Source organism: Oxyura jamaicensis, chromosome 15, assembly GCF_011077185.1.
Source record: "Oxyura jamaicensis isolate SHBP4307 breed ruddy duck chromosome 15, BPBGC_Ojam_1.0, whole genome shotgun sequence".
Taxonomy (NCBI): domain Eukaryota; kingdom Metazoa; phylum Chordata; class Aves; order Anseriformes; family Anatidae; genus Oxyura; species Oxyura jamaicensis.
The window spans coordinates 8,264,561-8,281,730 of NC_048907.1; the positions used below are offsets into that span (position 1 = coordinate 8,264,561).

Below are 17,170 nucleotides of genomic sequence, written 5' to 3' on the forward strand. Positions count from 1 at the left end.
TATACGTTCACACTTCGGTCTCCCTAAACAATGGGGCTTTGCGCGAGCCGGGGCTGGCACGCAGGGCGGAAAGGCGCAGACCTTGTGCTGGGCTACCTCAACCCGAGGGCTGTGCTGTCCCAGCCCTACGAACCCCGCTGGGCTGCCTCCATTTTAACGCTCTGTCCCTCGCCACCCCTCCCCTGCTCAGCAGCAGGGCCTCTCGGCTCCGCCGCCGCCGCTCCCCGGCCGCTTGCGGCAAGCAGGGCCTCGCTGAGGAGCCCTCAGCCCCTCGCGCTGCTCCCGCCGCCATGGCGGCCGCGGGCCGGCTTCCCGCTTCCTCCCCATTGGCCGCCCTGCCCGCCGCGCCCGTAGCAACAGCGACAAATTTATCTCCCCGCCTCCTGATTGGCTGCCGCCTCCCGCCGAGCCATAGCAACAGCGGAGCCCGCGCGCGGCGACCGTTGGCGGCCGGGGCGGGGCGAGGGGGGGCACCGCCCCGGCTGAGGGGACGGCGGGGCTGGGGCTGGGGCTGCCGAGGGCAGGCCGGAGGTGCTGGCGCCATCCCATGCACGCCGAGTAAAATCCGTCCCCTGGGGCTTGGCGCAGCGGTGGGCGAGAGCTGCGGCTTCTCTGCTTGCCTGTGGCAGAAAGAGTAAGGCGCGGCTGTGCGCCAAGCAGCGAGGCGGCTGGCGTGCTGAGGGAGCCCCCGTGAGCAGCCCTCACACGGCATCCTGACAGACTTTTGTGTGAGGTGCCGCATAAGGTACTTTGTTTCTCCCCGCTAATGACAGGGCATGTCACTGCCGTTATTATGACTGAGCTAGTCATTCGTGTATTAGAATACGTGTGGATGAAAGCCTGTGTTTTACGCTTCCCTGCTGTTGAAGATTGATATATTCAAGCACAGGAGCGACGCTCTCTTACAAGGAGGTGTATTTTCATTTGCTTTCAAATACATAGTTCTGTTGCCTGTCAGGAAGATGATGCAGATTAGATGAACATTTCTCCCCCTGCACAGAAACTTTAGACACCTGTCACAATTTAATAGTTCATTTTCTAAAGAAACAGCCCATGCTAGGGAATGCAGGTGTTCTGGGTTTGGAGATAACTGACCTTTGTTCTAGTGCCTTACCAATACCACTGTTCTTAGGCCTTTTAAGTTTCTAAATAGTGCAAGTCTACAGGTGTTTTGACTGTTTAATTTTAAAGAGGTGTCACTCCAGCACCATTCCTAAGGAGTGCTAGAACAAGTATCCTCACCAAACTTAACTCTAAGCCAGGCTTTGCAGCTGAAGCAGAATAACAGCTTTTTCTCATACTTCATTTAATGAGTTTCATTTCCAGATTTGGCACAGTTGCTCTCTGGAGGACAATTGAATTTTCTAGGTCATTTCCCAGATGAAATAACTCATTACTTCTTTGTAAACTTATATTAGATGATTCAAAGTTTGATATGTGAAATCCAGCAAATTAAAAGTATTTCTTTAAGAGATGTAAAGCTGAGTGGATGAAGTACGGTGTATTCTAGCCCACCAACATCGTTGCCACATACCACCAGGGTACAGAATCTGCACAGAACACTTGGAGGAGTTGGCTGCATTTGGATGAGAATTTGCCTGCTATACCTGCAGGCGATCTCAGAATCTGACCAAGCAGTTACATGTAGCTGAGCGGAGTTCAGAGGTAGGCTGCTGCTTCCTGGCCTGTTAGCAAGCAAAGGCTGGATGTGTAGCCATGTGGCAGAGGAATCTCTGCTGAGCACTGATGCCACTTAGCATCTGGCCTCCGCTGCCTGTGGGGCTGGGTGGAGCTGGTCCTTCGAGGGACAGTGGGGTTCTTCACATTGTATTTACACTGTGCCATCATTTGAATTGTTTGGTTTGTGTACTACCTTGTTCTTATTTCCTAGTTGTGATCTGCATCCCTGTCATGATCCAGATTGCCTGTTCTGCCATATGTAGCAAGCTCTGGATGTGTTTATGTTGTTCTTCTGTGGAGCTGTAATTAGAAGTACTCTGAGCATGTGACTGACCTTCCCTGAACTGAATGTGCTGTACCTGCTGTTGTCATTCCTCCTCCTCCTCAACATGGCATGCCCTAGCAAAGAAAGGAGCTTGCCCTAGATAGAAAAAGCAAAGATATTTTTAATTTCAAATTTCATAAAAGGGCCCAAAGAGCAGTGCTCACATGTGCTAATTGGTCACAGAAGGGGGATGGAGATCCGGGAGCATTTTCAGAAGGTCTGTTAATCAGCTGCCTCAGAGCTGAGGACACCATCCCAGCAGGCAGCTTTCCTCTTGGCACTTTGGTGGACGGGCTCTAAGCCTGGTGAGGTCAGACTGAGCTGAAGCCTGTCAGCAGTTCTGAGCTACAAGTGTGGTGTAGAAGTGGCAGCACAGAGGACCTGCATGGCAGCTGACTTCTCTGTGAATGACTTCTCTGAACTAATCCCCTACAGTGCTAATGAGGATTAATGACATGAGCAGTAGTTTTCCCCGCTTTCATCCCCCTTGACAGCCCCTGCCTGCTCTCATAGTTACTGAATGGGCTCATCCGAGGCCCACAAATGTCAGGAGAGACAACTTAAAGGCCAGTAATTTCAGGAAGTCTCTTCTGGATGCCTGGCTCAACTTGCTTAGGGCCTCATTTTCAGAGGAAGTGAGCACTTACGCAGAGGCTCAAGTAGGGCACCCAGAATAAGAGGCCACTTTTGCAAATGTTGGCGAAGGCATTATGTTTTATCTCTGCACTTCATTAGTCTTATCCCCAAAGTCTTTCGTGTTATGTTCTGCAGTGGAAGCTCATTGTTTCAGATCAGTCATTTTCAGTAGGATTTAATCCATTTTTATGTCAAGATAATCCACTTTGGTAAAGTTTGAAGAAGAGTAAATATTCATTTGTGAAGAAAAATCAGCGCGTATTTTTGAAATCTGTTTGCTGATGCTGAATCTTTGGATTGTGTATGATGAGGTGTCTTGGAGATGGTTCCAGAAGTGATGACATCTGAATTCTGATCTTATCTCTAGGTTGCAAATGATCAGCACCTCTGAAAAGCCCAGGGATTTAGCAGGATTTTTATTTATTTATTTATTTTTGACTTTCAGTTTTTACTTAGTATAGGTGCCTTTACTTAGTATAGGTGCCTTTTTATCTTTCAAGTAGGGCCTTTTTTCAGTATGGTGCTGTGGTGAAGGCTTCTGATAAGCAGGCTTTTTCATGTTTCCCTGTTTATGCTTGTAAATTCTGCTTACTTCCCTTTACGTAAAGAACAAAAATACATTCTTGTATCTGCACAGCACTGGCAAAAACTGTAGTCTGAAGCAGCTCGTGAAGAGTTAAAGCTGCTTTCAGTTAGCTCCTGTGTTCTTGCCACTTACAGAAACCCCCACAACTGAGCATGCTTCAGCCTCCTGTGCATATCCCTGAATCATTCTGGCAAGTAAAAACACTGCCATAATCTTTTATTCAGACATTGTGCTCATTCTTCACTGGACTCTGAAATGAGCAAATGCTTGGAAATAGCACATTTTGCCAGAGAGTTCTGAGGATTTATCAACTCGTGTCTGCACAGGGTTTTGAACATGCAAAAGGCTACTGAGTATGAATGCAGAGTGATACTAAAGGCACTACCAAAAAACAGGTTTGGGTTAACCTCTCCCTTGAGGGCACGAGAGTTTCACAGGTTTTGTACAAATTGCTGCTCTTTTGTTTTAGGGCTCTCCTGTTGGTGAATAGATGCACAATATACGACAGTTCACAACGTGAACCCCATTGGTTCTGAGCAGCACTAAGGCAGCGTAATCTTTCTCCATTCTAGCTTTTACCTTTGAGTTATGAGGTACGTTTTGTGAGAATGATTGAAGATTAATACGAAATTGAAATATGACAAGTAGTAGAATATTTTTACACACACTGTGACAGCCTAGAGGGTTCTGTTGCTTGTTAAACTGTGGTGTATGGTTTGGCCAGAAATATATCATTGAAATTATAGTCTCTTGTGGTTTGGGAAAGAATCATCACACTTCAGCTACACCCACTCCTATCTTCTGCTCTGATCTTGTCATTGGTTACAACACCTTCCCTCCCTGATGCGCACTTATCTCACTTCATTGCGGGGATGTGCTGCCAGGCTTCTAACAATAAAAAATACGGATAGTGCTCAGCCTGTGCTGTCCTTACAGCGCTATTTGAACATCGTGCCCCCATGTAAGTGCCAGTCTGACCGTTTCCAAGATCAGATGCCCACAGATTCTCCATCTTTGTCTACCGTCCCCATCTCTACTGCTTTTACTGTGATGGAGGAGCCAGTTAAACTCCCACTTCAGTTTGTGGTTGCCTCTGCTCTCTCAGTTTTTCAGTGTCTTGTCCCTAAGGCTGTATCATTTAGCAGTTCCCTAAATAAAACATTCCCATGCTGCAGAAGAAGAGAGGGGAGATGGCTTGCTGCAGGAACGAGGTGGATGTTAGTGGCAGGGACGTTACAGTACCACTGCTTTAGTTCCGTGTGTCTCAGGAAGAGTGCATGCAGTAAAAGGCGTGTGCTCCCCCCTGCTACTGAGCAACCGCAGGGGGAGGCTTTGGGCAGCGGTGTAGGGCCAGGAAGGCTCTGGTACTCTGGTCGTTCTCCCATCACGTTTCCTTTTCATCAGCGTGCCCTGTAGCTCAGTCCCCTCAGCCCTGGGAGACTCCCTCCGAGACGTCTTTGCTGTCCCCAGTGCCCCTGCGTGGAGCCGCGCAGTGAACTGGAACGGCATTTCAGCACGGAGCTATTTGTGGAACGTCGGTGCTGCCCAATAATCAGATATGCCTGTGGAGCGGAGCCACTGCCTTAGGTCATGGTGCAATTTGCAGTGCCATAAGTTTCTCCATCTACAAATTGTTGCAGGGTGTGGTCACTGTGCCAACAGCTCTAAATCCTGCCTCGTGGGAGCGGTGTTCCTGAGCTCAGCTGGAGTCGCGGGGCTGTGCAGTACCATGCCTGGTGCCTGGCATCTGAGCTTAGCAGGGGAGACAGAGCTGGACAGTGTTCAGCGCTGCATTCAGCACTCCAGTAAAAGGACTGCTGACATTTCCATTTCTATTTATTTTTTGTAACCCAGTTTACAAATACTGCAGCAGAAATAAAGTAGCAGAATTAAAGCTCTTTACCTGAGCTCTAATTTGTTTGCATTTGTACCTTTTTAGATCCTGGGAGCCACTGCTGCGGCTGAAGAGCAGAGCACTAGACGCTGTCCACACAGGAGAATATAGGTACTCTCCCCCACACCTTGTATGTCTCAAATGCAATCTCATCACTTTCTTTAGGTTCCCTCAGACTCTAGGGATGCTACATACAAGGTTGCCTTATTTTAGCATTTTTCCTTACAAGTGTTGGATTTAGATGTGTATCTGATTTTAGAGCAATGATGTTATGTATCACCTTGTGGATTTTAATGTTAAGAGGTTTTGAGATGCTTTAGACTCAGAAATAGCCATTATACAGAAGCTTCAAATAAAAAAAAAAAATTGTGCATGTGTGGATATATCCACGTATGTTTGGTGGATTAATGCACATTCTTTGGTTCAGTGGGTGAATAACTGGTTTTAAAAATACTTGCGATCTGTTTCCCTCGGGAATCTGGAACTGCTGCACCAGACTCGATTTTGTGGACCTTACGAATTTTCAGAGCTGTTGGAGCACTTCGTGGGCTGCCTAATCTCTGCTAAGAGTTACTCTGAACTGCAGTTTCCAAATTGGACAACTGGACTGGGGATTTTGGATTGGTCCATCTCTTAGTATTCTTGCATGTTTCATGTTAAAATCTGTACTTCAACTTTGAATCATACCATTTCAAGGACGTGCTCCTGCTTTCTTTAGATAAAATACCTTTATACTTCGGTAAATTCAGAGTTTTGCATTCAAATTAAAAGTTGCATCCATTATAATAATGCATTGGGTTGGTATGTGGGATCCATCAAGTTAAGGTTTTGTGCGTCTCTGCCTTCTCTTAGAAAAAGTAGAATAAAATTAAGTTAGGAAAAAGGCACCGTTCAGCTTGCATTATGTGTATGTACAACCGTGTACTTCACAGTACTGCAGGAGCTGTTTCCTCAGTGTTCTGGCAGTCGGCTTGCCATCTCCTACATGTGCCTTTTATCTTCATACTTTACTACATCTAGCTAACATTTATTTTTATCAGTATTTATTAATCTCCTTAAAAATTAGCAACAGGATTTCTTTAAAACATCTCTCCCGTCCTTTTTAAAACCAAACTGCAGCATTTATTTTAAATGACATTGACACTCGCCTGGCTCGAGCTGCCTAAAGCACGGTCAGAGTTAAGGCTGACCCTGGCGGTACTCTGCTGCAGCAGCACCGAGGCTCAGCGGAGAGCTGAGCGGGCTCAGGCTCTGTCCTCTGCCCCTGCAGCCGTGGGGCTGACAGCAGCGAGCCTAAACGTGCGTGGGTGCTGCAGCCCACGGGCTCTGTGCTGCGGGGGCTGCCGGCAGGCTGCCGGCTGGGCCTGTGCTGCAGCCCACGGGCCGAGCGGGGCGGGCGCCGGTCAAACGCGCTAAAACCCCGCACCCGGCCCCGCGGCGCAGCAGCAGCAGGGCGGGACGCACCCGCTCCCTGCAGGCAGCCCCCGCGCGCTCACGGCACGCGCCGCCGCCTTCCCGCAGCTGGGCCGGGCCGGGCCGGGCGCGCGCTCTCTGCTGCTCCTGCCCCCCCCCACCGCGGTGCGCGCGCTGCGGGCGGCAACCCCGCGCCGGCTCCGCAGTGCCCGCGCCCAGCGCCCACCTCCACCTTTGCAGCAGTAAAATGCAGCACTCGCAGCGCGCATGCGCTCTCCTCCCCAGCGCCCCTCCCTAGCCGGCGCCCCGGGGTAGCTATTTATAGCAAGTGACGTCACCTAGAAATAGAACGCGGGGGAGCCGGCGCCCCCCTCCCCTCCCCTGCAGTCCCCCTCGGCTCCGCCCCCTCGTTGCCTTCCCAGCGCGCAGGCGCAGGCGGCGGCAGCAGCGGCAGCGCGAGGCGCCGAGGCGGGCGGAGCGGGGCTGCTCACACGCCGCTGCCTGTGAGGGGACGCGGCGAGCGCGCGCGGCTGCCGCTCCGGGAGCGCGAGGCGCCGACCCGCCGCGCCTGAGGCGAAGCCCAACGGTCGCTGAGAGGGAGACGGAGAGAGCGGGCGGCCGGGCGTGAGGCGGCGGCTCCGCTTCGGTCCCTTCCGCGCTCTCGCCCCTACTCGCCCCCAGGAGCGCGTTTCGAGGCGCGGCTCGCAGCTCCCCCCCCGTCTCTCTCTCTCTCCCTCTGAGGGGCGCAGAGTGCCCAGTCCGGCAGCCACCACGGAAGCGGCCATGGGGGACCGAGAGCAGCTGCTGCAGCGAGCCCGCCTGGCCGAGCAGGCGGAGCGCTACGACGATATGGCCTCGGCCATGAAGTCGGTGAGTGCGGCTGGGCCGGGCCGGCGGTGCGCGGGGAGGGTGCGGAAGGGAGGCCGGGCTGCCCCGAGGCGGGGTCGGGGCCCGGGCGGCACCTGGGGCCGCCTCTGCCATTTTCTTCCTCCCTTATTTCCTCCGCTCTCTCGCGCGGCTCCCTCGCGGCCCCTCCTTGCGGTCCTGGCCCCGGGGGTGGGGCCGTGCCCCTGCTTTCCTCTGCAGCCCTCCCGCCGAGCCGCGGGAGCACAGGGCGAGCCCTCGGGGGCGCTGCCCCGCGTGGGGGGACCCCCTTGCCGCCCCCCGCCGGCTCGTGGGGACCAGGGCAGGGGGAGACGGGTCTGACCTTGGGGTGCGCCTCCCCTTCCACGGCAGTCTGGGCCACGCCAACACCTGGGGGCGCTGGGGGGAGGGGGTGCCAGGGAGAGCCGCGCCCGGCAAGGGGAGCCCCTTCCTTTTCTAGACGCTTCTGCGATAAAAGGGACGAAACGCAGGCCTCGGCCGCAAACGTGAGCGCTCCGATTCGGAGATGGTATAGTGGCTGCATCCGGGTATAAAGGCTATTCGGGGCACGGTTTCATAAGCTTTAACGTTGCCTTCTTGCCTCTCCTTTGTAGGGTAACGTTCTCAGTGCATTCCTTGCACAGTTGAATACTGACATGTGTTTAAACAGTAAGCTGCAGTTGCAACTCAGCTCCTTTTGAAACCAAGCAATGAAAATTACTTGTACTGACTTGTCTGTAATGGTACACAATAAAATCGGAGAATGAACAAACTTATTATGTCTAGTTCCTTCTTTTTTGAAAAAAAGTCTGAATGTTAAGGGTAATGTTAATACTGGTAAATGTTTTGTAGTATCTCTGCTGTATCTATTTACAACAGGTTTAGTCTTGTTAAACTCATTTTTGTGAACACCAGAAGGCCTCAGGAGGGTTCAGGTTTCCCTTGAGACTAGTGCTGTTTAAAGACATGGGAGGGTTTTGGTTCGAAAGAGCAGCTTCACATCAAGTTCACATTAAATGAATTGATTCTTGTGACAAAAATAGCCTTCTTCAGGGGCTGGGATGTATGTCACATTCCTTAAATGAGGGCAGGAAAGAGACATTTATTTTGTTGCTCTTGTATTTTTTTAATGTTCAAGTAACTTTCCCTACTGTGGCATAATAAATATTAGGACCCATTTAGATCTGAAGCAGCTGTACATCTTGAGTATCTTAGTGTTGGATGTACTAGACAGTAAAATGAACTGTATTTAATTATATTGCTAGGATTTCTGATATGTACAATGTTTTAACAGCTTTGTTCATCTCAAGAACGTTTTCCATTGCTATTTCTAAAGGATGCAGCCAAAAAATCACTAAAATCCACTGCTGCTCTAGAAGACAGAATTTCTATGTGTAGACAGTGGCTTTTCATTTTTCAAAGTATTGCTGAACTATAGCGTATATATGGCTCTCTGAACATGCGAAGCAAAAAGAATGTTTGCCATGCTTCCAGAAATGCGTAAATAAAAATAACTAGTGTGTATGTCTAGTAGTATTCTTAAACTGACTTAACTACTGCTCAATTTTCATTCATTTTGTGTCGTACTATTCTCTTCTGTAAAGCTGTTTTTGCTCTCTAAGAAACTGTATAATGATGAGCTTCTGTAATTGGGAGCTTGTTAGCGCTTTGTTGGTGAGCTGAGCCTTAAGCATTTATGATACGTTACATTACAGACACTTAAATACAAAAAGCAAAGCTATATTAAAAGGGCGAGTTTCCTCCTATGAAGCTGTTCATGTATTGTGGTGTGCCCTTAATGGAGCATCCATTGGTTGCTGGGCTTTCACAGGTGTTAACTCTTAAGATGGTAGTTTCTAGAATGCTCTTTTAAGATTGAGTAGATTTTATAGGTGTGAGCATAAGCACCTATGAAACAAATATTATGTGGGTTCTGTTCCCACAGAGCTAATGTTTCCTTCAATTTTAATGACTGTAAATAAGTATTTGGAGAACTTTTCTTTAAATAGGGGAATATTCAAATAATCTTGCAATCCAGTGATGTTAAGCTTCTTTCAACAGGAAATCAGTGTTCTAAATTAGATAGCTATTCTCAGTTCAGTATTTTGATTAGATTTAAAAAATCTCTGCATATAACACATGATTTTTTTTAAGCTGCTGTGTGAAAATAGCGTGTTTTCCAGTATAATAGCAATGCAAGTGGTTAGTTTCGGTTCCAGGTATTTATCACCACAATTCTACAGTCCACAATATAGCCAGCAGCCTTATAGTTGCTCCTAAAACATAAAGTGACAAAAACTATTTTAACAAAAGCGTATGTGCCTCGTCTTTGAGACTGCCACTGAAGAAGTATGACAAAACTGTCATTTCAGCTGTTGCTATAAAGCTGGAGAAACACTTATTCTTCAGTCCTATCAGTTCACTATTCTGTAGAAAAGCTAGATGACATAGCAGTTGTAGCTTAAGTAAGGAAATCACTGCTCAATAATACGTTTTTTGTTGCTATTGAATTTTTGGTTCCTTAGAAGGGTTCCAGTACTTCTACTTACAATGTGTAGAGAGCGAAGTGTTCACTTAAATAGCTGTTACAAATTAATGGGTTTAATTAACTTTTTTTTTTTCCTGACAGAATTGGTTTAATAGTAAATAAATGCATGTGTAAATGTGCCTCTACTAAATGGCATTTGTCCAAGGGCAGTGGCAGTCCCATTGCATTAAATACTGCATTAGGATTCCAACTATTTGAAATAACCCTACATGGTAGGTAAAAATTTGCTTCCAAACACACTGCGGAAAAAACCAAGCTTCTGGCATAGAGTATTACAGGTTTTTGCTTGTAAGAACAAAGGCTTTAAGAAACTGAGAATACTGCATTGAATCCTTATGGGTTTAGATCATTCCAGAAATGGAGTTGAAATGTTGGGCATAAATACTAAATAATTGAACAGTTATGCTCTATTAACTCATAATATTTCAGTATTAATTCCAATATGTAGTGGTCGGAAGGTTCATTAATCTATTGCTTTTCTAGTATAGGTATCTAGCAGGTGTAGACATTTATACTTCAATTGAAAATGGAGATGGATCTCAGGTGAGATAGGTAATTTTAAAATCAGTTGTGAAATAAATTTATTTCACTCTGAGAGGTATTGAGTCTATGTATAATCTAGAGCTTTTTAAGCCTAATCTCATGAGGTTCTAGTTTAGTTTGAAGGTTTCCTCTGTGTATGTGAAGGGACTTAAGTTTGAGGTGTTCTGAGTTTTTAATACTGTATCACCAGCTTCTTCATATTAGTGTCTGGTTTTGGGTTGATGAAATAAGTGTGTAGGATGAGGGAGTGAGATGCCTTTAATATAAACAATATTCTCCCCTGCTTTGAGATGACTTCCTTACTGTGGTTTTATACAGTAAATGTAGCTATAGAGCCTCCAATGCTCGATATAAAACACTGAAGCTATGCGATGCAAGAAATTGTTCTGATTTAAACTTAGGTGTGAGAGGTGTGCTTGTGTAAGAAAAGTATGGGGCAATGCCTAAGTTGTTACTACTTAGAAGTCATGCTACAAGTAGGTTTTTCTATTAAGTGCTATTGTTTTTGCTAACAAACATTACAGAAGGTCTAGGTCTAAAAAGTAAAACTCTAATGTTGGAGCCAAAGATCTTTTCTATTAAGGAAAGGTTATAGGTACAAGGGAGGACAGGAAAAAAAAAAAAAACCTTCAGCATTCCAAGCTTTTCTTTACATACCAACATGTAAAGGCAAAAATATCTGGTTTTATTTAATTTCATAATATGTCTGAAATTGATAGAACAGTTGAGAGATCCCTGAAAGTCAAATAATTTCCTTTGAGATTAGTTTCTTGTAATATAACCACTATACGATGAAGGCAGATTGTTTTTTTAGATAGACATAGAACACCAAAGTTTTTTACTAGGATAGGGAATAGTTTGCCATTTCTCTTTCAGAAATCACCTTTGGGATGAGATGGAAATGACTTAGGAGTAATGAAATAAAAATGAGGGAGGGAGGTGAGGTGAAAACGACACTGACATCCTGAGGCTTGTTGAAAGGTGACACTGGAAAGGAATGAGTTTCACTCCAAGCATTGGCAACTTCTGCCACAGGAAGAATCACTAGTGAGCAGCTACTCATCTCTTACGCCGAGTTCCTGCACTCTATGTTAGGTGCTGCTTGCGTTGGAAGTGGTTATCAGTTTTTTAGGTTGTTAACACAATCTGCTCAGAAATGAATGTATTGATATCTGAACTGTACCTTACCTGAGAAATTAGCTTGCTTTGAGGCTTGTGGTGGTGCTCTGTGTAGTCTTCTGATTATATGTTGCATCTGTTACAGCTGTGGTTGATGCTGTCAAATGAGGAGTCTTGTCTGTCTTAAAGCAAACATAAAAGCTTCATTTTTGTATTACAATATTTAATTCCTTTGATAAAGTGCTAAAACCTCACGTCAAAAACTTTTAAAGCAGATTAAATATGAATGTCCATTTTTATTTCTAACTGGAAGTGTGGAAAGGCTGAAGAAACAAAGGAAGACTAATCTGCTTTCAAACCTTTTTCAGTTAACTTTGAGTGGTGATCTTCAGTATATTGACTTTTTTGAAGCTAATTGTATTTTGTGCTAGGTTTGAATAGTTCTGTTGTGGAAGATTAAGCCTTTGCCATCAGACTGTTGGCTTGCATTTTGGAAGGCAGTATATTTGACAGTGGGCTGTGTAGTTGTTGAAAGTTTCTGCTCTGTTGTCCAAAACTTAAGTCAGTTTCTTGATTTGTCACTAATTGTTTAGAAAACATTTTTGAAAGTCTTTGTTGGAAGGCCAGAATCTTCTAATGTTTTTTCTCCCGAGTTTTATGTATTCTAAAAAGACAGTACTCATTCCAAAAAAACACAATTGTTTCGAGATAGGCTTGAACTGTTATTTTTTGCTGATTCTCCAAGATACATGAGTAACTTTTGATACATATTAAAGCTATTAAGCATCTCCAAAGCGTATTGAATTAGCTTTTTTTTCTACATATGAACAACTGCTTTGTAGTTAGTCCTGAGGGATGGTTTATTTCTTGTTTGTAACTGTTTTACACGAATGTATCTTGAGTATTCCCTGCTATTCTTAATCTTGCTATGTCAGGATAAGTTTTGTTAGTCAAGTGCTTACAGAGAGTTGTAGCAACCTTACTTAGCAGAAGCTAAACCTCAGCTGGCCGGTTAAAAGTTAACATGTATGCAGTTTCTGAAAGCTAAAATGGCTGTAGACCTACTTCTAATACTGAAGGTTGAGTAAAAACCAACCAAGATTACCAAAGACTATGCTAGACTTTACAAGTTTCTCCCTCTGTTCACATACAGTTTAAGAGTTTGAACATAAGAAATATCCGCAAATACACTGTTTATCAACACCTGCATTGAATTTGAGCTGTGGTTAAGGAAGAGAAAGTGGGAGGGCTTTTTAGGTGTAGGTTATTTGTAAATGTTGCATCTCCTGTGCAAGTGGGCTTTATGAATCAGCATTTTCAGGGTGGGTGTTGTGATCCGTTTTCTGCATGTGAAAATGAGTAACATCTGCAGAGAGAGAATGGACTAGAAAAATCTGGAATACTCTTTCAAGGCTAGTGGTATTGCTGTAAGATTGTATTTTGTCTCTTGTGACAAAGGAGATGAAATTTTGAAAATGGACAGCTTACATCCCCCTAAGTAAATAGACCAGCTGAATGGAATAGTAAAAAATCAGGTTTTAGTAATCTATTTTTTTCAGTGCTTCTCAGGATATTTGTTAGAAACTGTAAAATACCATTCTGGTGTCTTGACTACACAGAAGATAACTCTATTTCAAAAGGCTTAAAAAATCCCCTTAAGGAAGTAGAAGAAATAAATAAGGGTTAGGGTGACTGTATATCTCAGCTAACAAATAGGTAAACACTAGCATTTAGGAGGGTCCCTAATCTGAAGCAGAGGGAAAGGGATTGAATATGAAGGTGGTAGCACCTTGCTGAGGGTAAGAAACAGGTGATAAATGGAGGATGAGGTGAAAAATTGGATGATGATGCATCAGATAAAGAATTAGGCTAGCTGTGGTTTGAAGTCTTTTAGATTTCATTTCCATCACATGGAGTCTGGGTTACAAGGGCAAGAGGTGGCACACCTCTTACTTTTGTCCCACCAAGACTCAAGTTAGTTTTGTGTATCCATAGTTATTTTTGTCCTGTATAGTTTTTCATACTCAACATATGGGTAACAGCACAGTAGTTTGTTACCTTTACTTTAAAAATACGAGAAAAAAATGCTTGATATGTTAATGAAGACGGGGGGGGGGGGGGGGGCATAATTGGTAAATGGTGTTTGAAGTTTTAACAAAGCATCATTGATTCCTTTAAATTAGCCATTGGCAGAGAACTTGCAGTTCTTTCAAGTCCAGACCTTTCAAGTGAAGTTCTCCAGTAGTGCAGGAAAGACCAAGTGATCAAAGACAAAGAATCAAGTGATAATCTGTTGTGGTTTTTATTCTACTTCTGTAAAAGCAAACAGTGTTCTAATAGACTGTAGGGAATAAAAATCTCTTGGTTGAGCCTTCACATCTAGAAGGAGTTGATATCTTTCCTAGAGCAGATAATACAGGTGGATCATAGAGATTGTGCCTAGGAGAATGTTAAGCGGAAGCTATGAAGAAGCTTGTGACAACTATGTTAGAGTTGATTCCTGTGCATTTTACCCTTTGAAGATGGTCTGTCATTATATTAGGCCAGGCAGAGCAGTGTCTTTTGGGAATTGAGGCCCCGTGAGCTGTTGGGAAGAAGCATTTTGGAGACAACTAAATTTAAAACTAAGCTCTCTTATGGAAACAGATAATTCATGGAATCATAGGAACATAGAGTGGTTTGGGTTCGAAGGGACCTTAAAGATAATCGAATTCCACCCCCCTTGCAATGGGCAGGGACACCTTCCACTAGAAGGTGTATAATTCATATAAACTATTTCTTTAGACTAGGAAAGATGCGTTCACTGGATGGTACACTGGTTACACCAAAGGTCTCAAAATAGTGTAAATATTTGTGACAGTTGTTTGCAGAGTACAAGTATTTGCAGATGTTCTGATGTGTCATGTGGTGTAAATATGCACATTTTTTGAAAGTAGTTAATGATTTTAGCAGTGTGAGCAGCATCAGGTTTACTTTCCCATGGATGTACATATCCTTAGAATTCTAGTGACTTCTTTCAAGGCAGCTAATGCAGTATTCTTAAAGTAGTGGAGCTGTGTTTTTCAATCTAATTCCTCAGTTTAATTTCATGTTTCTAAATGTGCAAAAATTGCACAACTTAAAGTGATTAAGTTTGAAAGGCATTTTTCCCTAATCAGAGTGAAAAAAGCCTATGTGCAGTACTAAATTTCTTCCATGTCTATCCCAGAAATTTGTCAGCACCCATCAGTCTACAGAAATCCAGATAACTTTCGCATTACATTATATAATTGCTCACTAAGTGAAATATAGTATGAAACACTAATTCCATTTGTACTATGCAGAGCTTAATCATAATGACTTTAGTGCTTCCATCTCTGCTGTAGAATGAAAGCAAGGAGCAAGGGAAAAGAAATGCAAGAACTGCATCAGTTTCCAGTGTCTGTGCTGTGTTCCAGATTCGTAAAACTGGTATTCTAGGTACATTTAAATTCATTGTTAAATACGTAGTTTGCATAATTATAGCAAAGACTTCCTAAGAACCGAGCCCTCCTGCAAATGCTTCTCTGTTACTCCAGTCTGACTCACTCTCATTCAGTGAATATGCTTTGTAATGGGTTTTAAATACCAGTTCTATTACAGCAGAACTGTGGGGGTATTCATTATGTCTTGACTGCAAAACTAGTTTTAAATTTTCAATGTTACAAACTGTCTCCTGTCTAGAAGGAATTTTGAATCTCGTACTACGTGATGCAAGCTTCCGTGATCTTTAGACAAACCCTTTAAATTTGATCTTTGTCTGTATTTTCAGGTAACTGAGCTGAATGAGCCTCTCTCAAATGAGGACAGAAACCTGCTCTCTGTAGCCTACAAGAATGTAGTTGGAGCAAGACGATCTTCCTGGCGTGTGATCAGCAGCATAGAGCAGAAGACTATGGCGGATGGGAATGAGAAGAAGCTGGAGAAGGTCAAAGCCTATAGGGAGAAGATAGAAAAGGAGCTTGAGACGGTCTGCAATGATGTTTTGGCTCTTCTCGATAAGTACTTGATCAAGAACTGCAATGACTTCCAGTATGAGAGCAAGGTCTTTTATCTGAAAATGAAAGGAGATTATTACCGCTACTTGGCAGAAGTTGCTGCTGGAGAGAAGAAGAACAGTGTAGTGGAAGCCTCAGAAGCTGCCTATAAAGAGGCCTTTGAAATCAGCAAAGAGCACATGCAGCCCACTCACCCAATTAGGCTTGGGCTGGCACTCAATTTCTCGGTGTTCTACTATGAAATCCAGAATGCCCCCGAGCAAGCCTGCCTTTTAGCCAAACAAGCCTTTGATGATGCCATAGCAGAGCTGGACACACTAAATGAGGATTCCTACAAGGACTCCACTCTCATCATGCAGTTACTTCGAGATAACCTCACTCTGTGGACGAGTGACCAGCAAGATGAAGAAGCAGGAGAGGGCAATAATTAAAAAGTTTTCCTCTGATCTGTCTTTCATCCACTTCACAATCCCCATCATCACCAATATTACCTTGCCACAGTCACACTAAATATCTAGTGCTAAGCATATCTGTATTGTACAGCTGTTCAGATCTGCTGTCCACTTTATCAAGAAGCAGTTTCAGATGAGTTTTCATGGGCATTGATGGATCGATTGGTTTATTGGCCCTTCTTAACTTAGGTGCACTCAAACAGTGCAGAAAGATGCATATTAAATGAGGCATTTTTAGTTTGCCTGTTGATTAGAACATGAGGGGAAGAATAATGGAAAGTGATTGAAGATGATTAGATTCCAGTTAAAATTTTTGCCATTTGAAATGAGCTGACAGTTCTGTTAAGCAGTACATTTTGTGCATGCAAAGTCAATTAGCCACCTCAATTTTTTTTCCAGTCAATGAAAGCAGTTAAGCTGATGTGAAATGACAGCCCTGTTCATCAGTTTACAATAAACTGTTTGAAATGTGAGGTTTCAGTAGCAATTTTTTTTTTGCCTCTAACTTATGTGCACAGTTTCTTTTAATGCAGTGCATCTACCTAAGAGTTTTGATACTTGTAACCTTTTGCAGTTGTTTTGAAGAATCATGAATTTATTTTTTTGTAAATTCTGGCTGTTTAGTTGTCTGTGTATTCTGACAACACTATGTCATTATTAGCCCATGTTAAGATGGATGACTGAGATGCCGGACTTCTAAATTAAATGTTTTGGAATTAAATGAATAAAATAAAATGCTGCTTCGGGGTTATTATCTCTACATAAGCTGTCCTGTCTTTTGTTCAGAGTAAAGATTGAGTTACTTACCATATCATTGATGGGTCAAAACATGTTTAATCAAACGTGTAATGAGAAGTTGCCTCATATGATAAAAACAAATGAACAAACAATGGTATGCTAAAATGAATAAAAGAACACAACACAGCAAACTAAAATGATACTGCTCACCTGTGTTAAAAATGAAGTTTCCAAAGCTATGTTTTAGTTAATTTGCTTGGTAGAGCAGTTGTAATGCAATTCTACTCAGGAGCTAAAAAGTAGTAAGGAATAGTAATTGTTACACGGGTGCAGAGACTTGTATTGTTTACTTCTGT

The 17,170-nt window shown here is 44.0% G+C and overlaps 1 protein-coding gene across 1 annotated transcript; it reads left to right on the forward strand.

The window, feature by feature from the left end:
* The first annotated feature begins 6,953 nt into the window (after positions 1 to 6,953).
* Positions 6,954 to 16,836, forward strand: YWHAH (tyrosine 3-monooxygenase/tryptophan 5-monooxygenase activation protein eta). The gene is made up of 2 exons (XM_035340259.1): positions 6,954 to 7,404; positions 15,399 to 16,836. The coding sequence occupies exons 1-2, from the start codon at positions 7,318 to 7,320 to the stop codon at positions 16,053 to 16,055; spliced, it is 744 nt and encodes a 247-aa protein (XP_035196150.1). The 5' UTR covers positions 6,954 to 7,317; the 3' UTR covers positions 16,056 to 16,836.
* Positions 16,837 to 17,170: the final 334 nt, after the last annotated feature.